Raw genomic sequence first — 9,997 nt, 5'->3', positions numbered from 1 at the left:
CTTCTAATTGGCTACGTGACCGTGGGCGAGTCAGCCACCTGCTATGAGCTGAATTGTGTCCCTACGTTTGCATGCTGAAGCCCTAACCCCAGGACCTTAGACTGAGACAGGGCCTTTAAAGAGTTAACTCGGTTAAATGAGGTCCTGTGCGCGGGGGTGGGGTGGGGGGGCCCAATCCAGCAGGGCTGGTGCCCTTCTAGGAAGAGGAAAAGACACCAGGGGTGCCCCGGCACAGAGGAAAGGCCGTGTGAGGGCCCAGTGCGAAGGCGGCCCTCTGCGAGCCAAGGAGAGGCCAACTTGTGGACAGCTGAGTTTCAGACTCCCAGCTGCCGGAACTGTGGGAAATCTGTTTCTGTCCTCGAAGCCGCCCGAGCTGGCCAGCGCATCCCTTTTTTGAGCCTGCATGTCCGCATCCACAAATACCCCCCAGGGGCTGTTGTGCGGGTCAAACAAACAATGCAGGGGAGCTGCTCACAGCGCCAGGCAGCTCCGAGACAGCGTGTGTCACGGCCTGTCTGGTGGCCCTGGGCCAGGCCCCCACGCTGGTCTCTCCTGATGGTGGGTGGACCCCATTGGCCACAGGACGGTGAGCCTGGTGTGCACCCCCGCACACACAGGTACATACACACTCACTCACACAGTGTTCTGACAGCGGTCCTCTCTGTCCTGGGGAAGGGCAGGTGCTGCTCCCTTCCTGGGAGCTTAACATAATCATAACCAGGGCTGGGCTGGTGCTCAATCCACCCTCTGAAGCCCGCCCCACTCAAGCGTGGGCCCCACCTGGGTGAGGGGCGCTTGCGGAAAAAAGGGTGCTGCCCTGACCATCTCTACCAGTCTCAGGCCTCGGCTGGAGGCAGTGGGCCCGCTGTCATACAGCTTGGGGCTGAGGGGAGTACCAGAAGCTCGGGAGTGGGGAAGGCACCCTGGGAGCATGGCTGGCAGCCCTCAGCCTCTGGGTTTCTTCCTGTCTGTTACACAGACCTCCCACCTGGGAAATGCTCTGCGGCTGGCTACACCTGGAGCGATTCCCACATCTCACACAGGGCTGGCCTGCAGCCAGTCCCCCAGGTGTCTGAGGACTGGCCCCAGAGTTTAACTCAGGTAGGTCCAGCTGACCTCCTTTGTGCACTCGGCATGTTGCTATCCGCGCGAACTTTGTTTCATCCTCTGCTGTTCCCTGGGCCCTAGAAGAGTGCTGACAGCAGCAGCCACTCCACAAATACGTATTTTTAATCAATGCTGAGGACACAGACATGAATGGTCCAAGCCTGGTGGAGAACACAGAAGTATAACACAACTGCAATCGGATGGGGCATCTCTTGTGAGAGAGATGAACTCAGGGGGCAGTGGGAATGTGGACAAGGACTATCTGGCCAGCCCAAGAAGCCAGAGAAGCCTTCCTGGAGGAAGTAGGCTTTGAAGGATGAATAGGAGTTTGAACAGACAAAGGCTTTAGGGAATGGTATTGATTGCTGGGATAGGCAGCAGCGGCAGAAAGGTGAGAGACTGGAAAACAATCCAGAGGTTGGAATGATGGGAACCAAGGACGGTGAGGAGGCGGGAGATGACTAGGCTGAGGGGCACGAGGGGCCAGGACCCGGAGGGCTGAGGGCACACTGCAAAGTCTCAAAAGACAGGGCCTCAGTGGAAAGCAGGGGGCTCTTCTGAACCCCACCTGGGAAGGGAGTTAGGCTGTTAATGCGTTGCCTGGCTGGCTGAGCAGAGCTTCAGAGCCTTGAGAAAAGGAGACCAGTTTAACAGGACTTTTATTAAATTCTCTGCACACAGTGCCTCTTGCCACAGCCCTGGGGTGTCCACCAGGGGAAGGGCCCTGCCAGTGTTCCTGGGTGGCCAAGGCTGGGCTCGCCCATGCAGCTGTGGAGCTGCCCCTGTTTGGTGGTCCCGGTGCATGTCTCGCCGCGTCTGGAGGCGTTCAGAAGCTGCGGGAGGGACCGGGTGCTGGTAGCCGAGGGCAGGCTCTGGGGCGGGCACAAGGCCCCGTCTCTTCACGCACACCCTGAGAGAGACTCCTGAGATCCTGGGCACATCTGAAACCGCCCAGCGCCATCCTGGGGGCGCAGGGGAAATCCTCCAGGTTGTGCAGCCATGGTGGGTTAAGGCAGAGGTTGTGTGTGAACCAGGGCCGGGCTTGAGCGTTTTGTGCTGCAGCTGGCTGGAGAGTCCCTTCTCTCTGAGCCTCAGTTTCCCTTTCTAACAAGTAACTTGGCCTCCCAGGGCTATGACTCTCCTTCAGGAAGCACAGTCAGCCACTGATTCTTGTCATTTTCACGGCTGTCCTGCCACGGCAGCCTAGGCATGCCCAGAGGGTTGCAGGCATGTATGACATGTGGGCATCCATGTTGAGAGTGTGTGGTCAGATGTGGGGCTCCTGCCTGTATGAGGGGTGCAGCTGAGTGTGAGTGTGGGGGTGAACAAGCATGACCCCCGTTTGCTCGCTTCTCCGCCCCGCCAGTCTCGGTAAACACTGCCATGGAGGGGCCGTGGTGGCCCGGGGCCTCACAGGAAGTTGGGCTCCTGCACCACGAGGCAGGGCGGGTCCCCGCTGCCCCCGCCGTCCAGGGGCCGGTACACAAACTGGAAGTCGCGCTTGGGCTCGCTCCGCAGCAGGTAGCCCTTGATGTGATGCGGCAGCGAGTCGTCCGCCAGCTGGAAGCAGCGCCCGTCCACCAGCACGAAGAGCTTGTGGTCCTGGGGCTGCGCCACCTCGAACTTCTCTGCGCACTGTGTGCACAGCGCAGCGGCCAGCGTGTCTGCCCGCGACGCCAGTGTCCGCGACTGGTGCTCCGGCTCCAGGTACGACACGCAAATGAAGTCCTGCGGGGTGAGATGGAGGGGCTGGTGTCACGGCGGGCCAATAGGCGTCCTGTCTCACTCCCACCCCAACGCTGGGAGCTTGGACAGGGAGGAGGAGCTGAGTGGCCTCGGACAAGCCCTTTTCCCTCTCTGGGCTCTAGACTCCTCTCTGTAGAGAGATGGGATTGTAGAGGCTCGGTCGTGAGGCTGGAAGTCAGGGAACCTGTGGCTGAGCGTGCTGCGTGACCTAAGGTGACCCTTCCCTCTCTGAGCCTCACCTCTGTGTGGCTGACCACTCTGAGTACTTGGCTTTGTCTTGGCAATGAGTGAGCGCGCCCCCTGGTGGCCAGTGCATGGGCTTGCTGTCATTTCCTCCTGCTTGCAGTCCAGCACCCCAGGGGCAATGCAGGGCACGAAGGGTGGCAAACCGCAGATTGGAGGCAGATCCCAGTCCCAGCATCCCACGGTTCAGCTGAACTGCTAAGGCAGGTGGAAGAGTTCAGCCCTTAGGGCTGGAAGGGCCTGGAGTCGGGGAAAGCTGGAGGTGGGGAAGCCTTAGGGGAAGGATCTGCTGGGGGCAAGAGGCTTGGTGGAAGAGGGAGGGGGGCTGGGCCTGAAAGGTGGGGGTTCAAGAGGGAGAGAGGGGCAGGATGGGTGAGGGACGCCTGTGGGACTGGGGCTGGTGGCTCTTCTGGTGACACTCACACCACAGGGCACGCCCAGCTTCCTCTACCAGCCCAGGAGGGAGGACGTACAGCAGAGGATGGGCCTTCCTGTCCCCACCTGGCTTTGAATCTGCTCCCACTCACTGTGTGCCCTTGACCTCTCGGAGCCTCCATTTCCTCCAGTGTAAACTGGGATAATACCAGCCTTGCACCACACTGTGAGGAAGCACAGAAAGCTAGCTCTGAGCCTGGAGGAGTCCCTTCCCCCGAGCACCCTGAGGGCAGGCAGGAAGGGGTTTGTGTGGGTACCCATGGAAGGGTGGGACCAGCACGGCCCCTCAGGATGATGATGATGATGGTGCTGGTGGCTACAGGGTGGCGAGTGCACATGAGGCACCAGGTCTGTATGGACGGCTTCACCGGGATCGTCCCCTTCTTCCCGGAGGGGAAGCCCAGCTCACTCTCCTGGGCGTTCATGCTGCCTGTGCTCTTCTTGTCCCCCATGAGGCTCCCTAGGGCCCTTTCTACCACCTGATAGCTGTCAGGCTCTGGGCTTTCACTCCCAGGGAAGGGAGGGACTTAAGGTGTGGGGTACAGAGGAGGCACGGGGAGGGGGCGGAGGGCGCTGCCCTCCCTAGACACCAACAACAGTGCTGAGGGGCTCCGCATCCCCGACCCCAGGCCTGTCTCCTAGGCTTCACCTCCCCGATGGGAGGCGCTGATGCTGTGTGGCTTAGCACCGGGAACCCACAGGTGGAAGCGAGAAGTAAGGAACGCATGGGTCAGGCTGGAATCAAGTGCCCATACCCAAGAATTGGCTCCTGACAGCCTGAGAGCCAGTCACTACACATGACCAAGACACCATTGATCAGAGGAGGGGGACATCCGCTTGGCAGCCTAGGACACAGACTGGCAGAGCTCATCTGGTTCACAGCCCACCTGTGTGGGCAGAGAAACTGAGTCCCAGAGAGGGACAGGGATGACTTAGGGTCACACAGCTAGTTAGCACACAGCTGAGTCCAGACCTCGAGGCTTTTGCCTCCCAGGCCTTGTCTCTCCTCATTACAGACAGGCTATCTTGAAAGCCAGGGCTGGGGTGCAGGTCCAGTGTGCTCTGGGTACCGGGGAAGTGAGTCTGCGTGGCTATTTACACATCTGGTTTGCTGGTTGGTTCACTGTCCTAACTCCCTCCATTCAGCACACACCCCAGGCCCACTCTGCCCCAAGCCCTGGGTGTGGGGCCCCCAAGATGGGAGTCATGGGCCCTCCCCCCAGGATGACAGCTTCTTCATACATAGACGGGTACAATATGGTGTGATACGCGCTGTAATGGGAGTGGGGAAGAGTAGCGGCAGGAAGGACAGAGCAGGGGATCTAACTCGGCTTGTAGGGGATGGCGGACAGGTGGGAGGTCAGGGAAGAAACTGAGGGTGGGCAAGCAGCAGCCAGAGGAGGAGAGACGGACTGGCATGGGCAGAGGCTGAGTGCAGGGGAGCTGAGCTCCGCGTGCACTGATGCAGCCTGGGGACTAGGGGGTGATGGGAGTGGAGGAGGAGCCAGGAGTCTGGCCACCAAGGGCTTGGGTACTGAGTTTGTACAGAGAGAGGTGGGAGGGATGGGAAGCTGGACTGGAGGGGCAGGCCAGGGGCACTGGGACCTTGGTGGCCGCTCACTGCATTTGTCCAGGGACCCAGGGGCAAGGCTGTGGATCAGCTCGTGGGCTCCCTAAAAATGGGACTGGCACCACTTAGGTCCACATCTCCAGCCCTCACAGGGTGCAAGGACATAGTAGGTGCTAAGGAATGTTGGATAAAATTCTCATTCCCTCTATCCTGGTCTTGTCCACCCAACTAGATCACCAATGCCTGGTGATACTTTCCTAGGTCCCCTTCCCCTGGAAGCAGGCACAGGGCTGGGCACACACTGGCAGGCGGGCAGGAGCTGGCTGGCGGGAGCAGCCAGTCGGTGTCCTGCTCCTGAGCCTGCGGGCAGTGGGGACGGCGTCTGGGGCGTGATCTCCTCCAGTCCTCAGCCCCGGCCTCACCTGCACGGAGGAGCGGGAGGCCCGGGCCTTGTTGAGCGTGCGCCGGCGCTCCCAGCGGTGGATGGAGTCCTGCACCTCCATGCTCAGCTGCCGGGTCACCGTTATCTTGTCGTAGTTCTTGATGTGCTCCAGGGCCCCGTAGGTGGTGGTCAGATAGTAGGAGCCTATGGAGACAAGGGTGTGTAGGCTGAACTAGGACCGCCTCACCCCACCAAGAAGGGAAGGAGAGGGTTCCGGCTCGGCCTGCCCCGCCCACGGCTGCAAGCTCCGCCCACTCTCCTGCTTTGGACCCATCTGCAGAGCCACCACCTGGAGCTTAGCCGCCTGCCAGCCCACAGCCACCTGAGCCTCTCCAAGGGCAGCCGGAACTGTCAGGCCCTGCTCATTGGCTCGCCTTTGAGAGAGAACTCTTGCTTATTTTAAAATGATGTCTCGCCTTTGAGAGAGAACTCTTGCTTATTTTAAAATGATGTTAAGAACCAATCATCCCTGGGTGGCTGGGAGACATGGGGGGCGGGAGGCAGGGCAGGTGACTTCTCACTGTGTACACACACACAAGTATATATAGCGATATATATACCCTATTCTAAAAAGTAGTTTTTAAAAGATGTAGAAAAAATGTTAATTATGGTTATAAGATTGTAAACATTTAAAGGAAAAAAACGGAACCATTCATTTCTCCATTTCTTTTTCCCTTCTTAGATTAATTTACATGTATTCTTAGTAACTAATGTTCCCTGAAGTAATTTAAGCTTTGACGTACTCCAGACTGCAAAACTTACATGAAGTTTTAAGACAAAAGACGGTGATTTGCACAGACGCTTACGAGTTCACTCTCCTCAGTTTCTCAGGGGTTTTTGGCTAAGATGTTTGAGGAGCACTAGCCTTGCTGAGCCACTCGCTTTAGAGAGGGAGGGCGATGCTCGTGGGGTTCCCTCCCACTCGCCAGGCCTCTGCCCCCGCTCTCTCAATACCCCGGCAATGATTTTTGACGTGAGGCCAATTCTCCCAGAGACCCATCCAAATCTCATCTTCTCTTTCTTCCTAATGAACTGCACACTCTCTTTAGGGGGGCCATTGAAAATGCTCCCAACCCAGACTCCCTTGCAGCTAGGGTTAGAGGGCAGGAGAGACCCTGTTCTGGCTACTCAGATGTAAGTGGAAGTCCCTGGGTGGGGATTCCAGAAAACCTTGGAAAGGGGCAGACCTTGGGGTGGTGAGCACACAATACAATATGCAGATGATGTACCACTATAGCATGGTACACCTGAAACTTATATAATTGTATTAACCAATGCTCCCCCAATAAATTCAATTATGAATAAATAAATGAATGAATAAATTGTAGCTTCTATTCATTTATTCAAAAAAAAGGAAAGGGGCAGACTCAGTGATGTGTCCCTTTGGGTTCTGCCCATTCCCTTCCTCCTGCCTGGCACGCAGAAGTGAGCCCGGAGGCACAGCAGCTGTTCTGTGACCAGAGGTGACCGGCATGAAGACAAAGGCGCACATCCTGAAGAACAAGGGAGAGAGCTGGGTCCCTGGTTTCCTCCCAGCAGGGCTCAAAATGGCCATCACTGTCAGCTGGGCACCACCAGCTCTCGGGCAGGGGACAGGACAGCCCTTCGCTGATTTACACCATTGTCAGCTCACCATGAGCTATTTGCAGCTTAAAGCGTTCCCAGCTTGCACTGAGTGAAGCTGCCTGCACATACCCGCAAAGTCTCGGATGGGAAAGGGTCACGTGCTGGCCGAGTTGGTGGGGTAGGACAAAGGGGTGAATGGCCGCAAGGTCACGCCCCCCTCCATAGCAATGGCGGAAGGAGACTGTGTTTTTGAAGCAAGTGTGGGGAGGCCGGCACGGAGCGTGGCTGGGTGCCCGTCGGAGAAGGGCAGACCGCTCACAGGTCTCCTTTCTCGGTGAAGCCCGCAGCCTGCGTGTGCCGGGAAGCCTTTCCTGGTGACTGCCGCCCTTGCCACCCAGAAATCCCTGTCCTTCCGCTGGCACGTCTGGGTGACGGTCTTGTTCCCACCCACGATCCTGTCTCCCCGCCTAGGATCAGTCGGGCCGAGTGTAGTGAGCTGGCGCTGGCGGAGAACACGCAGCTTTGGAGTCAGAGCGCGGGATCTAGGTCTTTGTCCTTCAGCAGCCAGCCCTGCGACCTCCGGTGAGTCAGCGTCCTCTCTACACTCTGTTTCCTCATTGGCAAACCCCACAATGGCCATGTGGAAGGTAAGTGAGATGACTACATGTAAGATGCAGTGGTTGAGTGACCTCAGGGAGGGGCTCTGGGGTCTCACCCTCACAGGAGAGAGGGCAGGGACTCCAAGCCCTGCAGCCCACTCCTCTTTCTTAGGCCCTGCTTTTTATTCACAGCCAGAGTAGCCCTCCCAGGCACTTCCCTTTGACTTGGGCCATGCAGTGCCACCGATGACCACTGGGTGGCAGGCGACTCCTCCCACAGTGAAGTTTAAGGCTTGTTCTCTTTGGGGAGTGCGTTTTGCCGGTGAATGGGAAAAACTCACTGCCCCTATTAAGATGTTAGCCCAGCATAGGCAGCTGTCAGCCAGCATGGAGAGTGAGCGTGAGTGAATGGGTCCATGAGGGGCTTCTGGAGAGGTTTGGATTTTGAGCTGCCTGGGTCTCCCGTCTGCCCTATATTTGCACAGAGTGGCGGGAGCCGCAGGGAGAGGCCAGAAGGGAGCTGGGGTCCCATCAGCCTAGTGCTTGGGCCCTCTCTACTTCTGATCTTCCCCACCCTGATGTCCCCTGATGTCTCGCACCCAATACGCTTGGTGCAAAGAAAGTGGGACCTCGTCACTTGTCCTTTGCCAAACTACTGCACATGGAATGAACATGAAGGTCCCAAAGGGCACGGACTCCGGAGTCCAGCTTTCGGGCTTTTTGTTGAACGCAGGACTATTTGCTCAGATGAACTGTGAAACATAAGGAGGCAAAGCTCAGCTGTACGGCTCCTCCTGCCTCCAGTGACCTCTGCAGAACCCAAGAGTGGCCAGGCAGTTTGAGAACCCCAAGCCAGCCCAATACCTTCACTTCCCTGAGCCAGAGCCGGTAAGTGACTTGCCCAAGGTCTGCAGCCAATCACAGGTAGAACCAGAACCGAAATCCAGCCTCCAGGCCGCTTTGTACTACATCCTGTGTTACTTCTCTTCTCGGGTTTGAGCAACTGAAGTTCTCAAGACTGGGGACCCCCTGGGGACTGCCTGTTCCCAGGCACCTCTGAGCTCTGCAGAGGACCAAGGGCAGGGGCCAGCCAGCAGAAGCTCTGCCCCACCTCCAGACAGGACCCTCTTTACCCACACTGCAGGGCTTTGGTGATGGAGCGCCCTATGAACCACCACCCAGCGGGGACATGAGCGTGACACTGGGGAAATCCAGTATCTGTCCCTCTGTCCTTGGGCCCAGATGCCTCCAGACGCAGGTCTGACAGCTGGCAGCCTTGGAGGGTGGGAGCCCCCGCCCAAGCTGGAGACTCTTAAGTCATCCTGCCACAGGAGGCCAACGTCTGCGAGGCCAGGGCTGTCCTGGGTGCTGTGACCTTACACCCTGGCTACGGGACTAGGCACAGAGATGCAGGGAGGCACCCCTGCCAAGCACCCCACCTCCTGGTGTGTGCAGCATGGTGTGAAGCAAGTATGTCCCGGGACTGGCCCCCATGGCAGAGTCTGACGGTGCTATGGGCGGAGGGGCAGGGCTGCTGGGAGGAGCGCTCTGCCCGTCCAAATCTTTACTTCCAGCCAACACCCCACACGTTCCTTTGAAATCTCCTCCCAGGGCTGAGGTGGGGGCAGGGGCTCTGACTACTGCGTCTGAAAAAGGGCCAGCTACAAGACTGGGCCAGCGACAGGTCAGACACTGTTTAATGAGACCTTCATGTGTTTATTGTACTTTCGCTGTGTCAGAAGCACACTGTAGCCCAGAACAGACCAGGCTGCTGCCTGAAGGACTGTACCTTTCCCACAGGCTCTAGGAGCAGGGAGGAGGATCCCTGGAGGGCATGGCAGGATGGGGGTGGGGTGGGGCCGAGGCTGTCCCTGCCCTGTGCCTGGCTGGAGCCCCATTTAGGAGTCTCAGTGGCCAGGGTGTGGCTGACCTCTGCGGGAGAGGGAGCCAGCGCTCAGGCCCGCTGCACAGTGCACGCCCCACCCCCGGCACTACTCTATCCTTTGTCTCTCCGACTCTGTGATGGCCCGTGGGGTGGGGGCTGAGCCTTTAACAGGACTTGTAAATGATTTCTTCCCAGAGAGATCAGCTACACGTGCCCACTGTGGAAAGTCTGGGAAACAGAAAAAAGGTAACGAGACTTCCAGGGACTCCTGTGGTCACCTGAGCTCTGCCCTGCCCCATGGCTCTATCCCAGCAGCTGACTTCCTGTCTTCTCAACATCCACTAGAAGAGGCCACCCGTGAAATTATCTTGTTTGCTCGTCTGTTTAATCTGTCTGAGTTCTGA

At 58.0% G+C, this 9,997-nt stretch overlaps 1 protein-coding gene across 1 annotated transcript in view; it reads right to left on the bottom strand.

Moving 5' to 3' along the window:
- Positions 1 to 1,749: 1,749 nt before the first annotated feature.
- RIN3 (Ras and Rab interactor 3) overlaps positions 1,750 to 9,997 on the bottom strand; it is a 102,029-nt gene continuing 93,781 nt past the window's right edge. The window contains exons 9-10 of the mRNA XM_053928361.1: positions 5,524 to 5,687; positions 1,750 to 2,835 (exon numbers count right to left, since the gene is read on the bottom strand). Of these exons, the coding sequence (XP_053784336.1) occupies positions 2,518 to 2,835; positions 5,524 to 5,687 (482 nt within the window). The 3' untranslated portion in view covers positions 1,750 to 2,517. The remainder of the gene's footprint in view (positions 2,836 to 5,523; positions 5,688 to 9,997) is intronic.

This window comes from Desmodus rotundus, chromosome 7 (assembly GCF_022682495.2).
Source record: "Desmodus rotundus isolate HL8 chromosome 7, HLdesRot8A.1, whole genome shotgun sequence".
NCBI classification, from domain to species: Eukaryota; Metazoa; Chordata; class Mammalia; order Chiroptera; family Phyllostomidae; genus Desmodus; species Desmodus rotundus.
This window is presented reverse-complemented; position numbering and strand designations above follow the sequence as displayed.